The sequence below is a fragment of the Salvelinus alpinus genome, chromosome 22, assembly GCF_045679555.1.
Source record: "Salvelinus alpinus chromosome 22, SLU_Salpinus.1, whole genome shotgun sequence".
Lineage (NCBI taxonomy): Eukaryota > Metazoa > Chordata > Actinopteri > Salmoniformes > Salmonidae > Salvelinus > Salvelinus alpinus.
The window spans coordinates 19,668,200-19,693,033 of record NC_092107.1 but is presented as its reverse complement, the minus strand read 5'-3'; the positions used below and the strand labels follow the sequence as shown (position 1 = coordinate 19,693,033).

Below are 24,834 nucleotides of genomic sequence, written 5' to 3'. Positions count from 1 at the left end.
GGGAAAAAATGACTTAATCAATTTTAGAACAAGGCTGTAACGCAACAATGGAAAAAGTTAAGGGGTCTGAACACTTTCCGAACGCACTGTAACTCAGTAAAATCTTTGAAATTGTTGCATTTTATATTTTTGGTCAGTATATGTCTGTCACAGAACAAATGAAGATGTTTGAGGTAAGGTAGCTTCGGACACCCACGTTTTGACGAGATATGAAACGGCCTTGCTAGACTAGAGGTAAATAGTTAAACGGTCTCCTGTCCTTCATCTGCCCAGAGGTGATGGAACTGGTCAGGGGAAAGCAAATTCTTGGTAGGCATCCATGAGCCAGCATTTGAATCTCTTTTACCTATTATGTATTGTCACAGTTAGATCAGTGCAAATTGAGGAGAGGAAGCCACTTAACACATTCCTTCTGAATCCTAACACCCAGATGATATTACTGACCTGGCTAATTTCTGCAGCCCTGTTAAGATAGATGGGACATATACTTTGTTACATAAACACAGAGGAGTTATGCCACTTTGTCCTGTGAAACCTTGAGGCAATAAGGCACCCCTCGGACCTAACTGCTCTTCTCCCTCCCCTGCCTCTTAATTTCTAATTGAGAAGCCTGCATATATGGAAATTTGTTGAGTTAACATCATAGGTGATTCCGTAATATATTTTCACACTTGATATAAATGCGAGGAGACAAGTTCAACTAAATCAGGAGCACATGATGGGGCACGTGATGCGAGAGTGCGCTGGGTTCATAACATCTGTGTGTGACCTCAGACATCTGAGTCACTGACAGGTCTGTTCCAAAAATACCCTGTTAGATGTATCTGACACACAGGCACAGTCAGCAGTGCTCCTATACAGTGATAAACACACTGCTTGATGACTAATCAAATACAAGGATGTTTTGGAACCTTAAAAAAACACACTCAGTTTTAAGAATAGACTACGCTACCATTTGCTTTTGAGATTAAATATTTATTTTTCAAATTGAGGATCTTATGAGTTCAAGCTATAAGAATACCATGATAAGAATATTTTAGAATGAACCGGACACTTTCATCCCAACCATAAATTCTGTGTTTTATGGTATAAATTAATAGCATGGTGAAAAACAAGAGAACCCCATGTCAAATAACAATATAAAAAGGGTATTATCATTTTTTACAAAGATTACAGCAGGTAAAATACATTAATAAAACAATGGCCACTACACATAAAAAGCACACAAGTTTGACGTCTAAGTGCACTTATGGACTTCAAATGTCTAACTGCATAAATATATACGTTTGTTTCCTTTTGATGCAATCTATACAATGTGAACATGACATTTCCAAAAGCAGAAGGATAGTATTTCTGAGATAACATTGCTGTTGATCTGATGCCCAATGATATAACATGTGACACATGTCTGCTCTCATGTCATGATTCTGAAATCATATATCACATATAATCGCTAGTAGCTTATGTGTGCCTGTCTTAATGCTACTTCCACAGGAGTCCTGAGCTTTCTGGAAGAAGCTTGTGTGGATCTACTTTGACAGAATAAGTGCCTGACTTGACAAGTGTTCTTTACTTTACTTGTTAGTGTGAAAATGAAAGGGTAAAAAGCATAACAACTGGGTCATTGTCTGATTTTCTGTGAGACAAAATACCTGGAAACCAAACTTGTCTTGGAGACAGGTAAAAGCATCAAAGAGTTGTTGCCTGATGTAGCTTTATTTGCTAGACATTTCTACTGCTTCACCATGCCTGATCCTTTGACTTTGAGATCTTCAATGTGTATCTTCCTTCCTTCAGGTTTTGGGTTTGCTTTGTCCCTGAGGGGGTAAATGAGAAAGCAGACATAAATCATTCATCCATCAACCCACATTTCAATAAACCATTGATCAACTGTAGTATAATACTTGACACTTCAATCATAACCAAAGTGTTCACTGATGTAGCATCCAGAAATGGTTTGTTTTGGTTTACGGCCACTCCTCCTCGAGCGGATCTGTCCTACGTGTCATATGACCTATGACACATGATGACTGACCTACGTCCCTGGTCGGTGCCGGTGGCGGCAGTGAGGGCTGCCCGGTGCACCACCTTAGGCTTGGGAGCCTCCAGACTGGACTTGGGGGCAAATGGTCGGAATTTAGACACCTCTTGCTGCCACTCTTCGTCAAAGGACTGCGCCTCGGCTATGAGGGGAAAGGGCAGAGGTTAGGGGTCAGGAACAGTTTAGGTATCACTCTGTGGGATGCTGTGATTAACCTGGCAAGGGGCAGTTCCTTGGAATTTGAATACCTTATTTTCTCTGAGATAGGAACATAACTGAATGTCTCAGACTATATAAACCCCAAACAGAGCTGGGATAGAATTTACTATCAGAGGATTCTCCTATGTCTTTGTTTATGACTATTCATCGAACACTGATAACCTATATGCCTTAAAATAATCATCAAAGCATCATAAAAAACACTTCATAAATTGGTAACACTTTAATTAAAGACCGCAAGTATTATGTGTTATTGTTATAAGCATGTATGCACCTTTGTGATGTTTTATTATAAGGCTTATAATATGTTATGTCTCTTTATGTAGGACATTTTCAACAGACTCAAGTAACGATCATTATGAGATGATAAGACATAAGGGGGTGACACATTCTTACCTCATGTCTTACAGTGCATTAGAACCACATCATAATGCATATTACCTGCAGGGTTAAAGTAAAGTATTACCCTTTGGGTTTTTTTTGGGATGCTGACCCCCTTACACTACAACTGACTTACATTCATCCAGATTCTGGAAGTCCTGGTTGAGCTCCCGTTCCCCTGTCTTCTTGTTGTGTTTTTTCTCCAGCACGTGTCCTCGGTCCTGGATGTGGTGTCCAATGGACATCTTCTCCAGACCACTCTCTGAGTCCTTCAGGGACTGCCGAGTCTCCTTAATCTAGACACGGGGACAGCCAATCAGAATGAGTTACCAAAGAGGCGATGGACAATAATGACTGAGAAAGCCAGCATCAGGAAACTCTTGCTGTGTCAGACATTCAGTGGAAGTCGAAAGTTTACATACACCTCAGCCAAATACATTTAAACTCAGTTTCACAATTCCTGACATTTAATCCTAGTAAAAATTCCCTGTTTTAGGTCAGTTAGGATCACCACTTTATTTTAAGAATGTGAAATATCAGAATAATAGTAGAGAGAATGATTTATTTCAGCTTTTATTTCTTTCATCACATTCCCAGTGGGTCAGAAGTTTACAAACACTCAATTAGTATTTGGTAGCATTGCCTTTGAATTGTTTAACTTGTGTCAAACGTTTCTGGTAGCCTTCCACAAGCTTCCCACAATAAGTTGGGTGAATTTTAGCCCATTCCTCCTGACAGCTTGTGTAACTGAGTCAGGTTTGTAGGCCTCCTTGCTCACACACGCTTTTTCAACTCTGCCCACAAATTTTCTATGGGATTGAGGTCAGGGCTTTGTGATGGCCACTCCAATACCTTGACTTTGCTGTCCTTAAGCCATTTTGCCACAACTTTGGAAGTATGCTTGAGGTCATTGTCCATTTGGAAGACCTATTTGCGACCAAGCTTTAACTTCCTGACTGATGTCTTGAGATGTTGCTTCAATATATCCACATAATTGTCCTGCCTCATGATGCCATCTATTTTGTGAAGTGCACCAGTCCCTCCTGCAGCAAAGCACCTCCACAACATGATGCTGCCACCCCTGTGCTTAACGGTTGGGATGGTGTTCTTCGGCTTTCAAGCCTCCCCCTTTTTCCTCCAAACATAACGATGGTCATTATGGCCAAACAGTTCTATTTTTGTTTTATCAGACCAGAGGACATTTCTCCAAAAAGTACGATCTTTGTCCCCATGTGCAGTTGCAAACCGTAATCTGGCTTTTTTATGTCGGTTTTGGAGCAGTGGCTTCTTCCTTGTTGAGCGGCCTTTCAGGTTATGTCGATGTTTTACTGTGGATATAGATCATTTTGTACCCGTTTCCTCCAGCATCTTCACAAAGTCCTTTGCTGTTGTTCTGGGATTGATTTGCACTTCTCGCATCAAAGTACGTTCATCTCTAGGAGACAGAACGCGTCTCCTTCCTGAGCAGTATGACGGCTGCGTGGTCCCATGGTGTTTATACTTGCATACTATTGTTTGTACAGATGAACGTGGTACCTTCAGGCGTTTGGAAATTGCTCCCAAGGATGAACCAGACTTGTGGAGGTCTACAATTTCATAGATTTTAGGTGGATGAAAAAGAATCTCCCAAAACCCTATACACTGATTATGAACACCTGTTCTTTCCATGACATAGACTGAGCAGGTGAATCCAGGTGAAAGTTATGATCCATTATTGATGTCACTTGTTAAATCCACTTCAATCAGTGTAGATGAAGGGGAGGAGGCAGGTTTAATAATGATGTTTAAGCCTTGAGAAAATTGAGACACGGATTGTGGTATGTGTGCCATTCAGAGGGTGAATGTGAAAGACAAAAGATTTAAGTGCCTTTGAACGGGGTATGTTAGTAGGTGCCAGGCGCATCAGTTTTAATGTTCCAAGAACTGCAATGCTGCTGCTTTTCACACTCAACAGTTTCCCTTTGTGTATCAAGAATGGTCCACCACCCAAAGGACATCCACAACTTGACAACTGTGGGAACCATTGGAGTCTACAAGATGCTGGCCCATGTTGACTCCATGCCCCGACGAAAGGGCATCTGCTAAATGACTAAAATGTCAAATGTTTTACATACAGATACATACTTATATTACTGTCAACAAATGTATAACTTGTCCAGTTTTTTATAAACAAAAAAATATTTGTTACATTTGCTTGTGTAAAACCTAGCAGTACTAGTTATTTCTCTGAGAGAAATATAAAGCATTTTGCTAAAAAAATTTATTCGTCTCTAAAATGAAAACATCAAGTGATAGTTTAAACAAATATTGTGCATGTCTGTCATTGAACATCCCCATGCCATGATTAGATAGAGAAAAAAATACACCAATCTCTTTCATAATTTCTTTAAACAATAAAAGCTAATAAATGGATATATAGCGTTTTGGAATTAAACTCTTCTTATACTCTCTATATTACTCTGAGCGCTTGCTGTTCTCGTAAACAACTTCCTCCTTAGTGTTCAGTGCAGTATCAGCTTGGAGAGCCCTCCCCCAGCCCCTCAGCAGTATCTCTGGCCATACTTGAGTGTACATACCCCGCCGGGGGCGCGCCGTGTCTGGGAGGAGGCCTGGAACACTTTGGGGGGTTCGTCTCCAACCTTGGAATAGGTCATCACTGAGGAAGAGCTGAATGAGTGGGCGTTGGTGTTGCCGTTCGAGTCTGTGGACAGGTTCTCCTGGAAAACAACCCACACACAGATTGACGTGAGTATAAAGCCATGTAGAACCCACATGCTAAAACACTGATGAACAAAGTCTGTCATAAAAATATAATTAATTAATTCATACTATTACCCTTCTAGTAATTCTATTTGTATGGGCTGTGTGGGGTCTGAGAAGAGACACAACGTGACTCACAAAGTTTCTGTGCATGTCCTCCATCCTGTTCCTCACGCCGAACATCATGCTGTCCAACATACTGAATGGATTCTTCGACTCCATGTCCTGCAGAGGGAACAAGAACAATGGGCCATTCAAAACTAACTTTATGGTCCATACCACCATTACAACAGACATCCATATACCATACAATATAAAATCTCCCTCCACGCTGTACCATCATAGGGGCAAAACTTCCACTAGTCTAATTTCCACTTATTTTCCCATTGACATCAATGCATGACTGGGTGAATGCTTGACTTAAGCTAAAGTAAGGATTTACACCATAGCGCATTAGCTTAACAATTATAATCATAATCTAGTTTGTTAAAATCTATTTAGAAATGTAGGCTAACTTCACTCATCACTATATTGGACATCTTTCATCAATCAGAGATACACGGAGAGTGATTCCTTTGTCCGCCTGGAGCGTGGACACATTCTGACGTCATCAGAGTGTGCAACTGAACACTGTATGCTGTCATTTTTTACTAAAACATAACCAATACTCGTTAAATATATAGTACCAGTCAAAAGTTTGGACATACCTACTCATTCAAGGGTTTTTCTTTCTTTCTTTTTTACTATTTTCTACAGTGTAGAATAGTGATGACATCAAAACTATAAAATAACACAAATGAAATCATGTAGTAACCAAAAAAAAGTGTTGAACAAATCAAAATATATTTTATATTCTTCAATGTAGCCACCCTTTGCCTTGATGACAGCTTTGCACACTCTTGGCATTCTCTCAACCAGCTTCATGTGGAATGCTTTTTCAACGGTCTAGAAGGATTTCCCACGTGACCTGTTTCAAGACACTAGGCGTATAACGCGAGTCACGACTTCACAGGAGAGCCATTTGAAAGTTTGTTATTTTGATCAAAATGCGTTTTTTGGCAGAAAGGCCTTCTGGAACGTGAACTTTCATGTGCCTTAATAACAAACTTATATGTCTGTAAAAATGAATAAAAATTTTAAATGACGAGCCTTATTGGTTAAGACACAGAAAAAGCGAGCAACCTTCACACAAGTCATGATTGGCTGAGATGAGTGGGCTGGACATGCCGAGAGAGGAGTTCGGATTGCTCTGCCATATAGAAGGCTTCTGTCTATTGGAGCTGGTCAGTCTGTGTTGGCAATCCTGTCGAACGCTGTTTTTTAGTTTTTTTAAGGTTGCTCTCCACTTTCTGGAGGATCGAGTTTTGAAATCAGTGGAATTAGAGTATGATAGCTAAAGAGATGGAGAAAACACCGGTCTCCGGATTACATCTTCAAACTAAGGGCAACTGTGGCATGGCATCCGTGACAGGGAAACGCGTCCATCATGCATGATGATGTATGCAGGTAAGATAGCTAGCTACATTTTCAGATATTACACAAAAGTGGTTTCCTTTCAAGCTAAAAGTGTACTGTTAGCTAGCTAGCTAACGTTAGCTGGCTGGCTCTCTAGCTAACGTTACGTGTATGACGTTATTATTCGTATCCCAGAGCCGTTTGCTTTGCTAGTTAGAGCCTAATGTTAGCTAGCTAACATTGAACCTGGTTGGTTAGCTCCCAGCAGATTCGTGCAGGGTAGTAACAACATGATTTGGCACTATGTTCATTGTTGTTTAACTAGCTAACGTTAGCTGGCTGGCTCGTTAGCTAACGTTACGTGTGTGATCTTACATGTTGTTTACCTAGCTAGCTAGCTACATGTCTTAAGCTAAAGTGTACTTTTAGCTAGCTAGCGTCAGCTGGCTGGCTCCCTAGCTAACGTTACGTGTATGACAGTATTACACCCGTTGAATATGGCCGGTGTCAGTAAACTTTGGCAAAAAAGCGTAATGAAATTGTTGCCAGCAGAGCTGGTTAGGCTGTTTCCGTGTTATCCAGAGGTAAACAAATCTTCGGCCAGAACGTTAGGTGTGCGCTCTGAACGTTGCGAGAGCTAAACGAGATGGGTGGGGCTAAAGCTTAAGAGGGTGTGAACGATGCTGAATGGGTGTAGACAAAAAGCTCTAGATACCAAAACATTCAAAGACCATTTCCTCAAAAGTGAGTTAACAAATGTATCAACTTTCAAAGCAGAATTACTTTCCCATTGTTCCTCAAAAATGCAGTGTATGATATACCATGTTGTAGCTCTGAGTCTCTACTTTTATCCAATGTAAAAAACACAATTTTACATTTTGCTACATAAGACCAAATCCAGGTGGTGAGTTACATATGTTGAGCACTTGTTTGCTGCTTTTCCTTCACTCTGCGGTCCAACTCATCCCAAAACATCTCAATTGGGTTGAGGTCGGGTGATTGTGGAGGCCAGCTCATCTGATGCAGCACTCCATCACTCTCCTCCTTGGTCAAATAGCCCTTACACAGCCTGGAGGTGTGTTTTGGGTCATTGTCCTGTTGAAAAACAAATGATAGTCCCACTAAGCGCAAACCAGATGGGATGGCGTATCGCTGCAGAATTCTGTGGTAGCCATTCTGGTTAAGTGTGCCTTGAATTCTAAATAAATCACAGACAGTGTCACCAGCAAAGCACCCCCACACCATCACACCTCCTCCTCCATGCTTCATGGTGGGAACCACATATGTGGAGATCTGTTCACCTACTCTGCATCTCCATCTCAGTGGATAGATATGCTTTAGTAACGTGCATTAGTTGGGCATATGCAACCTTTGTGATTTGGAAAAAAACATCACAACTGCAAAAATCACACTGATAAGTTAGAGTAGCTTTAGGCTGCGTCCGTTAGGGCACCCTATCCCCTTTATAGTGCATAACTTTTTACCAGGACTAATAGGGCTTTAAATCAACATCCTGTGCATGTCATTGGGTAGAGCTCTTTGACTGTTTTACAATACTCGACCCAACCACATGATCCTAGTCTCTCTTGTAGTGGAGTGTAAGTTACAGTAACTAACCACAGGCCTCCTAGGACTGCTAGAGTGAGCTAAAGCGCTAGGCTGAGCCACCATGGGTACCAGCCAGCCAGCAGAGTTGATCTGGCCCGCTGTGGGTGCCAGCTGGTGTAATATTTGACCCAACACCATCAACAGGAGGGATCAACCAGCTCGTAAAACAACCAGGCCGTGTGTGCATGACCACACGCACACTGATACTGGTAGATACAATCGCACGCACACACTCGTAGCCTAGTAAGCCTACACATACACTTGGTATGGGGTAAACGCATGCATACTCTCACATCTTACCAATTTGGCATGGCACATGTGCACTGTGAATGTGGCCTTTGCTCAGATTCACAGTATATCAAATCAAATGTATTTATAAAGCCCTTCTTACATCAGCTAATATCTCAAAGTGCTGTACAGAAACCCAGCCTAAAACCCCAAACAGCAAGCAATGCAGGTGTAGAAGCACGGTGGCTAGGAAAAACTCCCTAGAAAGGCCAGAACCTAGGAAGAAACCTAGAGAGGAACAAGGCTATGAGGAGGGGCCAGTCCTCTTCTGGCTGTGCCGGGTGGAGATTATAACAGAACATGGCCAAGATGTTCAAATGTTCGTAGATGACCAGCAGGGTCAAATAATAATAATATAACAAATATTACGGTATTACGATAACTTCAGCTAGATTCAAACTTGCTGTGTGTGTCTATAAATATATAGTGTAGGTGAGGAGGGTTAGTACTTGCCAATGGTCAGTTTAAGGCTGAAACAAGGAATGGTGCTGCATTATAGCATTTGAGTAGTCTGCCGTACTAACCGTGCTATCAACACAGCCAAAAGGCAAAAGCGACTGGCTTATCGTCTGAAAAGCAGTACAATACAGAATGAACATAGAGTGAAGAGCAGCAGCAACACAGACATAAGCACACACATATACACACACACGCACAAAGAAGCCTGAGAAAGCAAAGCACCACTGAGGCAGGCAGGCTCATATACAAAATAGTGTCCGTCTTTACACATCTATTCAGTTTGTTCTCAGAATGTAGTCTATAGTCTCTTTAGCTTTGTTTTCTTGTTATATTACACTGTTAATCTGAACCTTAGCCCTTCCCACATTTCCATGGGGCCTAGAACCTGCTGAATGTGCAAATTGGGAGAAAGACTATTTCAGTCCGAGCCGCTGCTCCCCTGACTCTCTACTCCAGGGTGTTTATAACCCCTGGAGGCCTGGGCAGGCATCCCAAACATCCCAACCCAAGCCAGGGGCACCGTATGTGGACACAGACACCAGAGAGAGGGAGAGAGGTTGGGCTGGTGGCTGGAGCTCAGCCTGGAGGGTGTTGAGAGAGCTATGCTCTCCATGTAATTGGGACCCGTTGCCATGGATTACAGGGGGTTTAACACTGAAAACATATCCTCGTTCTGAAAAAACCCAACGGGTGGGCAGATGGGTGGGGGGGGCGGAGAGTCTGGGTCTATCTCGGTTGCTCGCTCAGCTCTTTTCCAAAGGTCAGGGTGATGTAAAACGCTCCTCGCTGCCCCTGATAGGCCTGTACGTAGCACGGCGGGCCAATTATATCTCTGATTAGCATGTATAAACTAATAAATGCCCGTTACACTCCCACGTCAGGCATATTTTTGATGGCCGCAGAGGTTAATCGTGCAAAATGTTAAGCATTGACTCGGAGGGGCTTTAACACATTATTTTGGGGGCGGCTGTGCTACTGCTCGGTTTTTTTTAAACTCATGGTCCCCTTTCCCCCCTCCCAGCCTGTCATGGCATCTCGTCTTACTCTATTCCCCCCTCTCGCTGGTTAAAGTGGAGCTATGAGTCAGACTGAGGCCAGGGCATTGGGCTTTTATTTCAGCTCTCAGGGATTGGAGGGATATGCGAGCTGTGAAGGCATGGGTTCGAGGAACTGTTATAAACCACTGGGGAGGCTAGAGATGCCATCCTAATAAAAAATAAAAAACTGGTCAGCAGATTGATGATACAGAGAGTAGGCGTAACTTTAGCGACAAAGTGCCCATTTCCTTTTATAAATCAAAACACATGATAAAGTTTTTTTTATTATGACAGATATATAAAAAGCTGAGATTTATTCTTGGCTTTAATTAAAGCAGTGAAATTAAATTAACCAAAATATAACAATTTGATATTTTCTTTAATGAGCAATAAAATAAAGTGAAGCGAAATAAAACCAACTCCTCTGAATCCAAGGTATCTTATGAAAGATGATATTAACTAAGCAAGTAGTTGAGTGTGATGGAAGGGAATGTGATATTCCCAAACAGCCAAACAACCTTTGAGAGAGAAGACGGAACATATTCACAGGCTGGGGGGGATCGAATGCTCAGCAAACCGGCAAAAGAAACTTTACTTCAACGATGCTGTGAATGTGTGGTCATGTGTGTGTGTGTGTGTACGTGCGTGAATGCGTCCGTGCGTGTGCTGATGTGTGTGTGCTCCTGTGTGCACGTATCTGATATAGGGTGCGGATTCACTAAAGCATGTGTGATACTTGAGATCGGTAGCGGAGCAATAACATCTTTCATAGCTGCTAACCCTTCTGCAGTGGGTGCCAGAGCACGCTTGCCAAGCAGATGGAAGAGCAAAAGGAACAACTCAAAACAACATCCACCCAGGGCCGGATTAATGCAGGGGCTTACCGGTGCTGAAACCACTGGGCCCAGGCCAGTGGACGGGAAAAAAAAATATATATATATAATACAAAAATTACAAACAAATATTATATATACTGTATACAGTGCCTTCGGAAAATATTCGGAACCCATGACTTTTTCCACAGTTACATTACAGCCTTATTCTAAAATTGATTCAACCATTTCCCCCCTCATCAATCTACACACAATGGCAAAGAATCCATAATGGCAAAGAAAAAAATGTTTAAGAAATTGTTGCTAATTTATTTTTAAAAATAAAATAATTTTAAATATTACATTTACATAAGTATTCAGACCCTTTACTCAGCACCTTTGGCAGCGATTACAGCATTGAGTCTTGAGCTTGGCACTCCCATTCTTCTCTGCAGATCCTCTCAAGCTCTGTCAGGTTGGATGGGGAGGGTAGCTGCACAGATATTTTCAGGTCTCTCCCGAGATGTTCGATCGGGTTCAAGTCCAGGCTCTGGCTGGGCCACTCAAGGACATTCAGACTCCTGTGTTGTCTTGGCTGTGTGCTTCGGGCGTAGTCTTGTTGGAAGGTGAACCGTCGCCCCAGTCTGAGGTCCTGAGCGCTCTGGAGCAGATTTTCATCAAGGATCTCTCTGTACTTCGTTCATCTTTGCCACGATCCTGACTAGTCTCCCAGTCCCTGTCGCTGAAAAACATCCCCACAGCATGATGCTGCCACCACCATGCTTCAACGTAGGGATAGTGCCAGGTTTCCTCCAGATGTGACGCTTGGCATTCAGGCCAGAGAGTTCAATCTTGGTTTCACCAGACCAGAGAATCTTGTTTCTCATGGTCTGAGAGTCTTTAGGCGCCTTTTGGCAAACTCCAAGCTGGCTGTCATGTGTCTTTAACTGAAGATTGGCTTCCGTCTCCCCCGATTGCTTAGTTTGGCTGGGCGGCCTGCTCTAGGAATTCTTGGTGGTTCCTTCTTCCATTTAAGAATGATGGAGGCCACTGGGTTCTTGGGGACCTTCAATGCTACAGACATTTTTTGGTACCCTTCCCCAGATCTGTGCCTCAACACAATCCTGTCTCAGAGCCCTACGGACAATTCCTTCGACCACATGGCTTGGTTTTTTCTCTGACATGCACTGTCAACTGCGGGACCTTATATAGACAGTTGTGTGCCTTTCCAAATCATATCCAATCAAATTAATTTACCACAGATGGCCTCCAATCAAGTTGTAGAAACATCTCAAGGATGATCAACGGAAGCAGGATGCACCGGAGCTCAATTTTGAGTCTAATAGCAAAGGGTCTGAATACTTATGTCAATAAGGTATTTCTAAAAACCTGTTTTCGCTTTGTCATTATGGGGTATTGTGTGTAGATTGATGAGGAAAAATATTTATTTGATTCATTTTAGAATAAGGCTGTAACGTAACAAAATGTGGAAAAAGTCAAGGTGTCTGAATACTTTCCGAATGCACTGTATACTTTGCATCCCTCATTTACTCAAGTGTTTCCATTATTTTGGCAGTTACAGGTATGCCTACAGTTGGGAAGACCACAGTTTGGGCAGCATGCACGCCAAATATACAGCTTGTTGCATTGTGGCTATAGACATATACTCCGTAGAAGGGTTTTGTAACCTCTTACCCTGGCAATTTGACTGTTAATCTCATGGGTACACTAGCAATGGATGCCAGTTCTGACTTGAATGCGAACTGCCATCTATGGATTATATTTCTATGGATGGTTGCAGCTGTTGCTTTGCCTTTCGCAGATTTTAAAATACAATCGCAGGAAAAATGTACAGTTTGGAAAGAAATTCCTACTGCTGAAAAGAGAAAACTAATCAGTCTGTAGAACCAATAGAAACTATTTTATATTTAAAAAAAGCAAAGTCCCAGGGGCCATTGATTTCTTAATCTGGCCCTGCATCCACCAGTAGCTTTTGAAAGATCCCTACAACAGCGCACTGCTACAGAACTAGCCACCGCTGTGCACAGTGCACCACACGCTCTTACCAACAACACCTTCGACTGTGAGCTAGCTAGCTACAGTAGCGCTCTTTAAAGCGCTCTAAAACAGTGTCTGCCTCCCAAATGGCACCCTATTCCCAATGTAGTGCTCTACTAATGACCTGTGTAGTGCACTACTTTAGGGAATAGGGTGCCATTTGGAAAGTACAGAGTCTCTCTGTGCTGTACTCAACAAGAGGCCACTCGGCGTGCTTGCCTCTGAGGAGAGAGGAGAGGACTAATAAAAAGTTACAGGGTCGCGAGCAGCAAGATAGAGCTGAGGCTGGTGTCCGTTGAAAGTAATTACCAGGGATAAATATACTGGGCACACGGGGAGGGGTGCAGGATTAGTGAAAGGACACAGGGACTAAGTTTAGCACCTCAGGGCTTCTAAAGCAGGGCAGCTGCCTGGTCATCATGAGACCTTTATACTGGGAGAGAAGGTGTCTTTAGGGGAAATGGGAGCAAAGGCCCATTAGACAGATCTCGGTCATGATCATTAGGCACCAAACGGAAGAAAACGGACTGAAAAAGGGAGAGACAGCTTGAACTTGTCCAATAAGAAAATTTGCAGAATCTGTTGCAAAACGTTTTAGAACATTTTCATGTCCTAATGAATATGACCATTAGACCATCGACCAATCCTCAAAAAGGGCTTTAGTTTTTGAGCAGTGGTGGTCGGTGCCGTTTAAGGTTGCAAAGGGAGGGTATATTACTGGAAACTTTCTAAGTTTACCAGTATACTACCAGAATTTTAGTATCATTCAAGAATTTTATCTAATGTATCACAAGTTATCTAGTGGCCATTTTGGGCCCTCCCGATTTTTACAGGTGTCTAATTATCTCTTGCTCTCTTTCTGGTCTTATCACATGTACATATAAACATATATATAAACATTAATATAAACCATCAACTGAGTTAATATTATTGGTGTTAATGAGGGTTTCAGCCTGAAATATCCCTTGTATTTGTTTTTTTATTTTTTATTTTATCAGTATGCATTGGTTGGCAATGTTTTCTATCAAATTGGTGGCAGCAGTTGTGAAAAAAGTAAATATTGGAAGAGTTGCAGAGATATTTGAAAATAATGCCATTGTTGATTAGATGTTTTTTCATTAATTAGGATATTTTCTCTTGAACCATATGGTCTATTTACTAAAAACTCATGGACAATATGGACACAGAAAAAAATGAATACTATATGATTTTTAAACAAGTTATTCAAGTATAATTGACTAAAGTTACAATAGATTGCCATAGATTTTCTGTTAATGACCAAAATTACGGAAAATTACGGTAACTTTGGTAAACTACGGCTCGCTTTGCAACCCTAGTGCCGTTTAAGATTAGGGAGATTTTTTTTTTAATGAGCATGGCCTTATTTATATTATAATATAAATAATTACTATAATATTCATACGAGTCATTCATATGAATAGCCTACTACATGATACTGAAATTTGCCCTATACCCATCACAAAGTTGCTACAACCTAGCCTAAAAATGTAAGTTTATAACGTAGTTGCAAAGGTTTGAGAGACAAATTTGAGTAATCAAGGTGACAAACAGTGATGCATTCAATACCGCCTTGCACACTCTTGCCTGCATCTAGCTGATCTGGGGTGTGTAATCATTAGTCCAAACAGTTGCACCTCCTGAGGTGCTGACCGGTTGCACCCTCTATAACCACTGTGATTATTATTTGACCCGGCTGGTCATCTATGAATGTTTGAACATCTTGAAGAACAATCTGGCCACCCCTCAGAGCCTTTCTCTCTAGGTTTCTTCCTTGATTCCAACCTTTCTAGGGTGTTTTTCCTATCCACCACGTGCTTCTACATCTGCATTGCTTGCTCTCTAGGGTTTTAGGCTTGGTTTTTGAATAAGCACTTTGTGACAACTGCTGATGTAAAAAGGGCTTCATAAATACATTTGATTGATTGATTCTGTTTTGCAAATAAAACAAGAGTTTCTATTGGAGAAATTTAGGTAGGTCCCTCCCTGTTTTGTTCTGTTTGCTTCCATTTAAGAATTGTTTTGCAACAGAATTGAATACACCTTTAATCACCCGCACACACAGTTCACTTTTATAGCAGCAACACACAGCATCACTTGCTCTCACGATTTCTCCTTCACTTGTGAACTCCAGTGCACAACAAAACAGCTGTCTGTGACAAGGCGCAAAAACCTCTCCAAGACAAACATTTATACCATAACCGCTACACAGCCTACATTGTTGTCACCATATTAATGCTATTGTCGCCTCCCGAGTGGCGCAGTGGTCTAAGGAACTACATCGTAGTGCTAGCTGTGCCACTAGAGATTCTGGGTTCGAGCCCAGGCTCTGTCGCAGCCGGCCGCGACCGGGAGACCCATGGGGCGGCGCACAATTGGCCCAGCGTCATTAGGGAGGGTTTGGCCAGCAGGGATATCCTTGTCTCATCATGCACTAGCGACTCCTGTGGCGGGCCGGGCGCAGTGCACGCTGACACGGTCGCCGGGTGTACGGTGTTTCCTCCGACACATTGGTGCGGCTGGCTTCCGGGTTGGATGGGCATTGTGTCAAGAAGCAGTGTGGCTTGGTTGGGTTGCGTTTCGGTCGGGTTGCTCTCGACCTTCGCTTCCGTAAAAATACATTTTATTTTATTAATTCTATTGTCAACAAACTAGAAATAATGTGTTAGTAAACCCACTATCCAATCCATGTGTACAATCAGGCAGTAGTGTACAGCAAGCAGATTAGCAGTTACACCAGCGGGCCCTGTTGACAATACATCAATAAAACAGAAAGCTTACCTTGACTTGGAAGAGTTGCAGTGTTGGATAGCCTTAGCCAGCTAGCTAACATAAATAGCATTCCACTCTGTTCGTTTGAGTCAGGTTGTTGAGTAGGCTAAATTAGCTGCATTAGCTAAGTGAAAGGTAAACTAAGAATAAGAAAAAGTACAATGAAATATAACTCTGCTGCTTCTCCTTCATTTTTGATGAAGTTAATTTGTTCAAAACTGTTCAACTATTATCTTTCTCACCCCGAGTCAACTACTCACCACACTCTATATACTGCATTGCTAGCTAGCTGTAGCTTATGCTTTCATTACCAAATTTGTAATCTGATCCTTTGATTGGCTGGACAACATGTCAGTTCATACTTCAAGAGCTCTGATAGGTTGGAGGACGTACTCCGGAAGTCATTATAATCATTAGGTCTATAGAAGGGGGTGAGAACCATGAGCCTCCTAGGTATTGTATTGAAGTCAATGTACCCAGAGGAGGACGGAAAATAGCCGTCCTCCGACTACACCATCGTGCTATCCTCTAGAAGGTCTACATTGAGGCCAATGTAGACCTTCATTACAAAACAGTGTGCTTTAAATCAGTTATTTGGTGACGTGAATATATTTAGTATAGTTTTATCTAAAAATGATAACTTAAATGTAACTATTTTTTCCCCCTGAAATTCACAGAGTAGGATGGTCCTCCCCGTCCTGCTCTGAGGAGCCTCCAATGTACCCCTACTCGATGTAAAACAACACAACCATGTTTTGTCACATCTCTTATCTCTCCCATGTCTGAAATGTGTAAAAATATTTTACTTCAAATGTGGTTAAATTGATAGATATTCTAACACACCCCCTAAACTAAAAAAAAATAGAATATGCCTGGCTGGAGGGGGGAAGGGCCACATAAGCTTATGTAACCCAATATTGCAAGCTCTGATATTGAGAAGATTTTGAATACAAGTAGTCAGTTGTCTGCACTACATACACAGACAGCATTAGTATATCCTAATTAACATCTTGGAAATATAGACCTGTAAATACAGAGATACAATAGAAGGAATGTATTCACACCCCTTCACTTCTTTCCACATTTTGTTGTGTTACAGCTTGAATTAAAAACGTATTAAATATAGATGTTTTTGTCACTGCCCTACACACAATACCCCATAATGTCAAAGTGGAATAATGTTTTTCAAAATAAGTTCAGGAGTAAACATTTGCTTAACCAGTCACATAAGTTGCATGAACTACCTCAAAGACCAGGGAGGTTTTCCAATGCCTTGCAAAGAAGGTACCTATTGGTAGATGGGTAAAAATGTAAAAAGCAGACATTGAATATCCCTTTGAGAATGGCGAAATTATTAATTCCACTTTGGATGGTGTATCAAGACACGCAGTCACTACAAAGATACAGGCATCCTTCCTAACTCAGTTTCCAGAGAGGAAGGAAACTGCTCAGGGATTTCACCAGGAGGCCAATGACTTTAAAACTGTTTAATGGATGTGATAGAAGAAAACTGAGGATGGATCAACAACATTGTAGTTACTCCACAATACTAACCTAATTGAAAGAGTGAAAAGAATGAAGCCTGTACAGAGTAAAAAATATTCCAAAACATGCATTCTGTTTGCAACAAGGCACTAAAGTAATACTACAAAAACATGTGGCAAAGAAATTAAGTGTCATGTTAGGGGCAAATCCAATAAAACACATTACGGAGTACCACTCTCCATATTTTCAAGCATAGTGGTGGCTGCATCATGTTATCAGTATGCTTGTAATCGTTAAGGACTGGGGAGTTTTTCAGGATAAAAACTAAACAGAATGGAGCTATGCACAGGCAAAATCCTAGAGGAAAACCTGGTTCAGTCTGCTTTCCACCAGACACTGGGAAATTAATTCACCTTTCAGCAGGACAATAACCTAAAACACAAGGCCAAATCTACACTGGATTGCTTACCAAGAAGACAGTGAATGTTCCTGAGTGGCCAAGTTACAGTTCTGACTTAAATCTGCTTGAAAATCTATGGCAAGACTTGAAAATAGTTATCTAGCCATTGCTACAATTTGCAACAACCAATTTGACAGAGCTTGAATAATTTTGAAAAGAATAATGGTCAAATATTGTACAATCCATGTGTGCAAAGCTCTTAGAGACTTACACAGAAATGCTCACAGCAGTAATCACTGCCAAAGGTGATTCTAACATGTATTGACTTCAGGGTGTGAATACTTATGTAAATTAGATATTTCTGTATTTCATTTTCAATAAATGTGCAAATATTACTAAAACATGTTTTCACTTTGTCATTATGGGGCAGTGTGTAGATTTGTGAGAGAAAACAACAAATATATCTAATCAATTTTGAATTCAGTCTGTAACGCAACAAAATATGGAATAAGTAAAAGGGTATGAATTCTTTCTGAAGGCACAGTATGAATATTTATGATTTTTGCTAGCTGATTAATAGACAACTTTGCTGTCATTCAGTGCTGCATAGTCCTGCCTGACAGAAATGCATACACTAACACGTTTATGTTATAGCTATTGTAATCTCATCGGCTCTAAGAAAAACAATTGGGCTCAGACACTGAAAACTCTCATTGTGGATTTTATTTGTTCAGCCCCTACTCTTGCAATACAACCTGACACTCATTGACAAGAAATTCCATCAACTTAGTGGGCCTTCACATGACATAGGAATGGCAGCTCTCCAATGTCAAGGCCTTCCCAAATCTCCCAGTCTGCCCTGGAGTCGCCATACATGTTGACATGGTGACATTATAGGTATGGGGAGGATGTAACCACATATGATGACAAGCTCATAAGGCAGGTGTTCCCCACATTGAACCAACACAACCTGACACTCATTGACGAGAAATGCCATCAACTTACTGGGCTTTCACATATGATAGGATTTGCACCTCTTCAATGTCAATGCCATCCTGAATCTCCCAGTCCTCGATAGGTCCACTCCACAAACAGTCCTCCCCTCTGGCAGTTACTACAGACAGAGACACCATAGAATTGGACTGTCACATGTCAGTAGGCCGTTCAATAGCCAAAATGCCACCTGGAAAGTGCTGCCGTGCATTGCCATCATATGTACCTATTTTGCGATGGCTGGCTAGCCCATGTCATACCGGAACTGGACTTGCATGTAAAGAATAAGCTTTCATGTTGGGGTGACTCATGCATTGGTCTGGGAAACTGTGCAGTAATCCCAACATCCCTTTAAGGATATATGCCATCTAGGGCAAACAAGAGGCCCCTTAGGATGGTCAAACTGAAACAAAGATGCTATATGTCAGGGCTGCCCAACCCTCTTCCTGCAGATCTACCGTCCTGTGGGTTATGCTATATGTCAGGGCTGCCCAACCCTCTTCCTGCAGATCTACTGTCCTGTGGGTTCAGTCTAACCCTAATTTAACACACCTGATTCTACTAATTAGCTGCTCAACAAGACCTTAACTAGCTGAATCAGATATGCTAAATTAGGGTTGGACTGAAAACCTACAGGACAGTAGATCTCCAGGAAGAGGGTTGGGCAGCCCTGCTGTATGTGATTGTGTATGGTGGCTGGGGATTGACTGTGAGATAGTGGTCTTTGTGCACCATGCTTGACCAGCGCCACCTCCTCTGCAAACCCTTTACAGTCCATCAAAGCCCAGGGATCATCTTTAAATGTACAGTGTGTGTGTGGAGCTGTGCTACGTCCATCATAACACTTCTTCCTGAGGTCGCCATCACTGGTTCTGTCACCCTCATCTCCCCCTGGTCCTGCCCCAGACTGTATTCACAGCCAACTACCCACAGTCAATATCGTCCAAATTATCATCCTACCCGACTTCCAGAAGAATATTACGGAATTTGTAGGACGTGAACTGCAGGATTTGTGACAAATTAAAAACTAAATTAAGCATTGGAAAGGTCTATGGGCAGGTCTGTATGTGACAGCCCTTTCACAGACTCTCCTTCACAACCCGACAACTAACCATTTCACTACTGAAGTATCCCCAGAATCATTCAGGCTGAGATAACATTCCAATGAGTCAAAGGGTCTCATTGGCTTCAGGGTTGGGCTCAATTAGAATTGAAGTCAGTCAATTCAGGAAGTGATTTGAATTAAAAATTCTAAACTGTAAAATGTTAAAACTTTTTACATGAATAGCTTTTCCTTTTCAGTTTGTTGAGAAGTCATTGAAAATTGATGCCCTTTTTTCAATAATTGAATTGGAATTTCAGTTTACTTTCTTGAATTGACCGCCTTCAATTCAAATTGAGCCCAACCCTGGTTGGCATGCAAGCTGCACCTCCTGAGAGTCTGCACCCAACTGTTGTAGAATTGGAAACTGATCACCACACAGCCCCAATATCCTGCCCGTCATACAGGAAGGATAGCTTGCCTAGAATGGCCAGTTACCTATGCAAGCTGGTCAGGCCTCAGAACTACAACCACTATTGGCTACTTTGTCTCCTCACCCTGTTAGGACACACTCATGTCCTGGTCACCTCAAAGACTTTGAATCAACCATGCACACTTAGTTTCAGTGGGGAAAGAGGGAAAAGGTTAGCGCTGTACATATACGCTACTAGAGTGACTGAATGTTGTATTACAGGTTGCTTTCCTGTTACGCTACTATGTGCTTGTGTCGTCAAAGGTTTGTTATTATATTTTTCAGAATTGCTCATTGTAAGTGTGTGAATGAGATTGAAACATGAACACACATTGAAAAGCTATTTGGATCTGGTATTCAAACAACAGAGGCAGTGGCAGTGCCACCCATAGTCCTAGATATGCCAAGATGAAACCTTTTTAAAGACAGAATAACACATTCAATCCAAAATTAACAAGGGCAAATTATATGCAGGCGAAGGTGTTTGAATGTAATCATGGATATTGGATTCCGAATAAAATGGATTTACACCAAATCAGTCTTTATGGGCATGAGTGTTGTATACAATTATGGAAAAAAATCGAATCTAATTCCGATGTCGGAGCCCACTTGCTTTACTTAGAGCAGATTACACTAGCCACAACATCAAAAAACATGTGTAACTGTATGTACTTTTGTACATCACTAAATGAGAGCACATTTGACATGGAAAGTTAGAATTTAAGCACGTAGCAAAAAGTAAAGCTTACATTCATCATAAATATTTATAGCTGACATTTCCGCCTATTGTATCTCTGTGTTTACGGGTTTATATTACCAAGATGCATTACGATATCCTAATGCTGTTTGTTTGTGTATGTATGTAGACCAGACAACTGACTGCTTGTATTTTAAAATGTTGCGATATCAGAGCTTGCAATATTGGGTTACATGAGCTTATGCGGCCCATTCCCCCTACAGCCAGGCATTATTCTGTACTTTTTGAATTTAGGGGGTGTGTCAAAATATCTATAAATTTAACCACTTTTGCAAAAAATATTTGGACACAACTATCCATTTCATAAATGGGAGACATTAGGGATGTGAAAAAACATGGTTGTGCTTTGTTCTACCTCGGGTAGGGGTATCTAAAAAAATGTGGTGGCCTTCCCACCAGCCTACATGGTCTATTTGCCTTCTGATAGAAAATGCATCTAACTGCATTGCAAAGCTGAGCTAATAGGCTAGTGTTTAAATGTAATGAAACTATAATTCAGTATTGTTCAAATTTACAGAGAAAATTAACCACACACTGAATCCTAACTTTGCACATGCTTAACTTTGCAATCATGCATTAATGTCAATGGATGATTTGCACAAAAACGTTATGCTCAAGGATCTCAAGTCAGGATTCAGGCCTATGAGAAAACAGAACTAGATTGTGATAAACTCATAACCAATGCTGTCGTGAGAAACGTGTACAGTGTGTCCTTCCTGATTTGCTGCATGTAACCATGGGCCAAACAGCTATGAAAACAAACATGTCTGTTTTGACTTGTCTTTTCAACAGCTTGGGCAGCAGGGTCCTCAAGAGGGCCATTGGTGTGTTTGAGTGAGAAAGCAGTGTCAGTGGAACAATGCTCTAAATATACCCTCCTCAGGCCAAAGATAGCAGGCCAGAGAGGCGAGGGGGTTGCCCTTCTACAACCCACCACACTCTCCAGAGCCCCAGCAAAGCAGCAGCAGAGGTTCAATAATTATGCACTTCAGCATCGCTGGCCTGACCTGGCAGCAGGGGGGATCCGGTTACACGTCCATGGCCATTTTCCATCACGACCCCAGTAAACCTAAGCCCTTTTCTTTTTTCTCTCTTTCGGCTGGTCAGCGTTCTTGTTTGTTTGAATGCTGGACGCTGAAATGAGGGGGGTGGGTGGAGGGGGGCGAGTTGTGGTGCAGGTGTTTGGGTTCCTTCACTCACTGACATAGATTAAGAGGACAGTATGTACGCCAGTACCAGGAACTGACCAACTCCTGGGCCAAGGATATGATTTCACACCTTCACCAAGAGAGTACGAGTGAATGGGGAGAATCTACAATGTACTGGGAGGTATGGTCGCCAGTTTCTGTTTCTCAAGCCAAGAGAACATAGCCTGGTCCCAGATCTGTTTGTGCAGACAAATGTTTGGAATGATAAGGAGTTGACATGATAGAACAGATAAGGAGAACAAATCCAAAGGGAAATGCTCTCCAAGTAAGAAGACCAGCTTAATGATAGGGTATGAACTAGAGGCACTGAAGCAGTCACCTGTTTGAGATTCAAACCAACAACCCTCTCCTGACCTGACATATCCTGGTCAGGATCTGTATGTGCTTTAGCCAATATCGATACTCCCAGGCTACTTGTGTCATGCACATTGAGCATAGGAAATGCACTTTACAAATGTATTATTATTATTATTATTATGTGTGGGACCTAACCTGGTTCACCATAACAACACATTGGCCCTAGTTACCCTACCCCAGTCAGTGTGTCATAGTCAAAGCAGCAGTCCTCACCCTGTGGTCCTCCCGTGGCACCATGCTAGTGTTGAGTTGGCCCCCGGATACGTGGCCCCTGTCCCGCCCGCCAGTCAGACTGGGCATGAAGTCCCGACCGAAGGGCTCTGAGAAACTCCGCATCATCTGTTGTACACGGGTATTGTGTGCTTGGAATGGATCCCTGTGGAGAAGACAAAGAAAAGAGAGGGAATTAGCCTCAACGTTCCCAGAGATGCCGGTTCTGTAATTCTTTGCAGAATTGATGACTGCGCTGATGAGTGAAAAACAAATGGTCCTACCTTGACGAGCTGTATATTGGAATAAGGGAAAGGGTAGGGAGACAAAGGAGGGAAGGAAACTTCTTAACACCAGGCATTCACCATTTCATAATTTACTGTCTGTCATACAACCAAATTCACAATTAATATGAGTAGGCGTAGTTATATTAGTTATCAATTAGTGGAACACCTCCACAAACACTTCAATGAAGGAGGCAGTGTTGCTCCGCCTTATTTCTTAGGTCAAATCAGTGATCGGCATTTTTATTTCTGTGTGAAAATAGTACAAATAGTCATAGCTAGATGTGGGGTGGATGGGGGGCGTTCGGGGACAACCGGAAGGTTTTGGGTGTTCGGAGCGGCTTCACTTCTGTGTAGAATGTATGTTTTAAAAAAGAAAATTCTAATAATAAAAATAGTAATAGCAAGAACATGCAACTGGGCATTGCAAGGGGAGGGCTGGTTTGTGGACTGAAGATGGGGGTTGTAAGGTGACATTTATCAGATTTTATTGCAGGCCTAAGATATGACAAGGATCTAGGCCAGGTGTTTAATAGATATTTCATTCTCTCACTTATCCTGGGGAATGGGTCACAGCATCTATTCACCAATGAAAAACATGAAGCAATGTTTTGCTGACACCGGTATGCCTTGAGTAGTAAGTACCATGCTATTACTGTAGCCTACATGTTAACCAGTAGCTATTGACACACATCAAACATCGACTTCGGTGTGCCTTAGTTGTCATTTAAATTATTTAGAATATGACTCTATATATACACATGGGGCATAAGTCTCCAAGGTGCAGGGCAGAGTACAGGCAGGTAGCCATGCAGCAAGTGATAGCTGTTCAGCAGTCTGATGGCCTGGAGATATAACCAGTTTTTCAGTCTGGAACTGCTTATATAAGGAATTTGGCTATGCTGATAACAAAGCATTGGAATTGGGCACACAATTTCCCCATAATAATATCTTCAACCTATTGATTGTGAATGCAGCTCTTAAAATATAACATTATAGATAATAGCCTACATAGTGTCATTGTAGACACGGGGTGGGTAGCATACAGTCGCTCTTGTCTATTTTCTGAGACAATGTGTCATGTTCAAAGTGGTGTTGACTTTTGACTGGTATTTAAAATAAACATTATTTTTCGAGAAAAATCTTCAGACAGTCGAATGAATGAGTGGCAGAATAGAATAATTATACTACTTACGACAAGAAAGGGTCCTCGTCAAATTCCCTGAGAAGACTGTTAAACATTTCCACGGGTGTTGGACGGGGAAAGTGAAGTATGAAATATCTATTTTCTGTCTCCTGCTATGAAGCGGCTCCTACGACCCGGTGTGTGAACGTGACAGCCCCCCGCGCTCGGTGTCAATGAAGTTACCATCGAAACTTGCTACATTTTAGAACGTTGAGTTGATGAACAAACAGCCACATGACCTCTGACGAACCCTCCGATTGGCTGGCTATTCAAAGCTCGAGCAGGATCTATCAGAACAACGCCATGTTGTCGGTAGCTGTGGTGACAACGGAGCTCGCTCTATAAAAACAATATTCGAAGTTTTGCCTTAACTATTTTACCAGCGTGTGTCACAAGACCATAACGTTCTAAATGTTCTTGAAAAGCTGTCAGTGCTATTATATGATACAATATCAGTACTTGTTGCATTTACAACTTGTGTAAATGCTATCATGAACTGATTTTAGCCAGAGTACGGCTGGGGATTGACTAC

At 41.8% G+C, this 24,834-nt stretch overlaps 1 protein-coding gene across 1 annotated transcript; it reads right to left on the bottom strand.

Moving 5' to 3' along the window:
* Nucleotides 1-954: 954 nt before the first annotated feature.
* Nucleotides 955-24,488, bottom strand: mlf1 (myeloid leukemia factor 1). The gene is made up of 7 exons (XM_071359409.1): nucleotides 24,312-24,488; nucleotides 22,836-22,998; nucleotides 5,540-5,626; nucleotides 5,218-5,358; nucleotides 2,778-2,937; nucleotides 2,036-2,183; nucleotides 955-1,817 (listed from the first exon to the last, which is right to left on the bottom strand). Exons 1-7 carry the CDS (start codon nucleotides 24,356-24,358, stop codon nucleotides 1,733-1,735), a joined length of 831 nt encoding a protein of 276 aa, XP_071215510.1. The 5' UTR covers nucleotides 24,359-24,488; the 3' UTR covers nucleotides 955-1,732.
* Nucleotides 24,489-24,834: the final 346 nt, after the last annotated feature.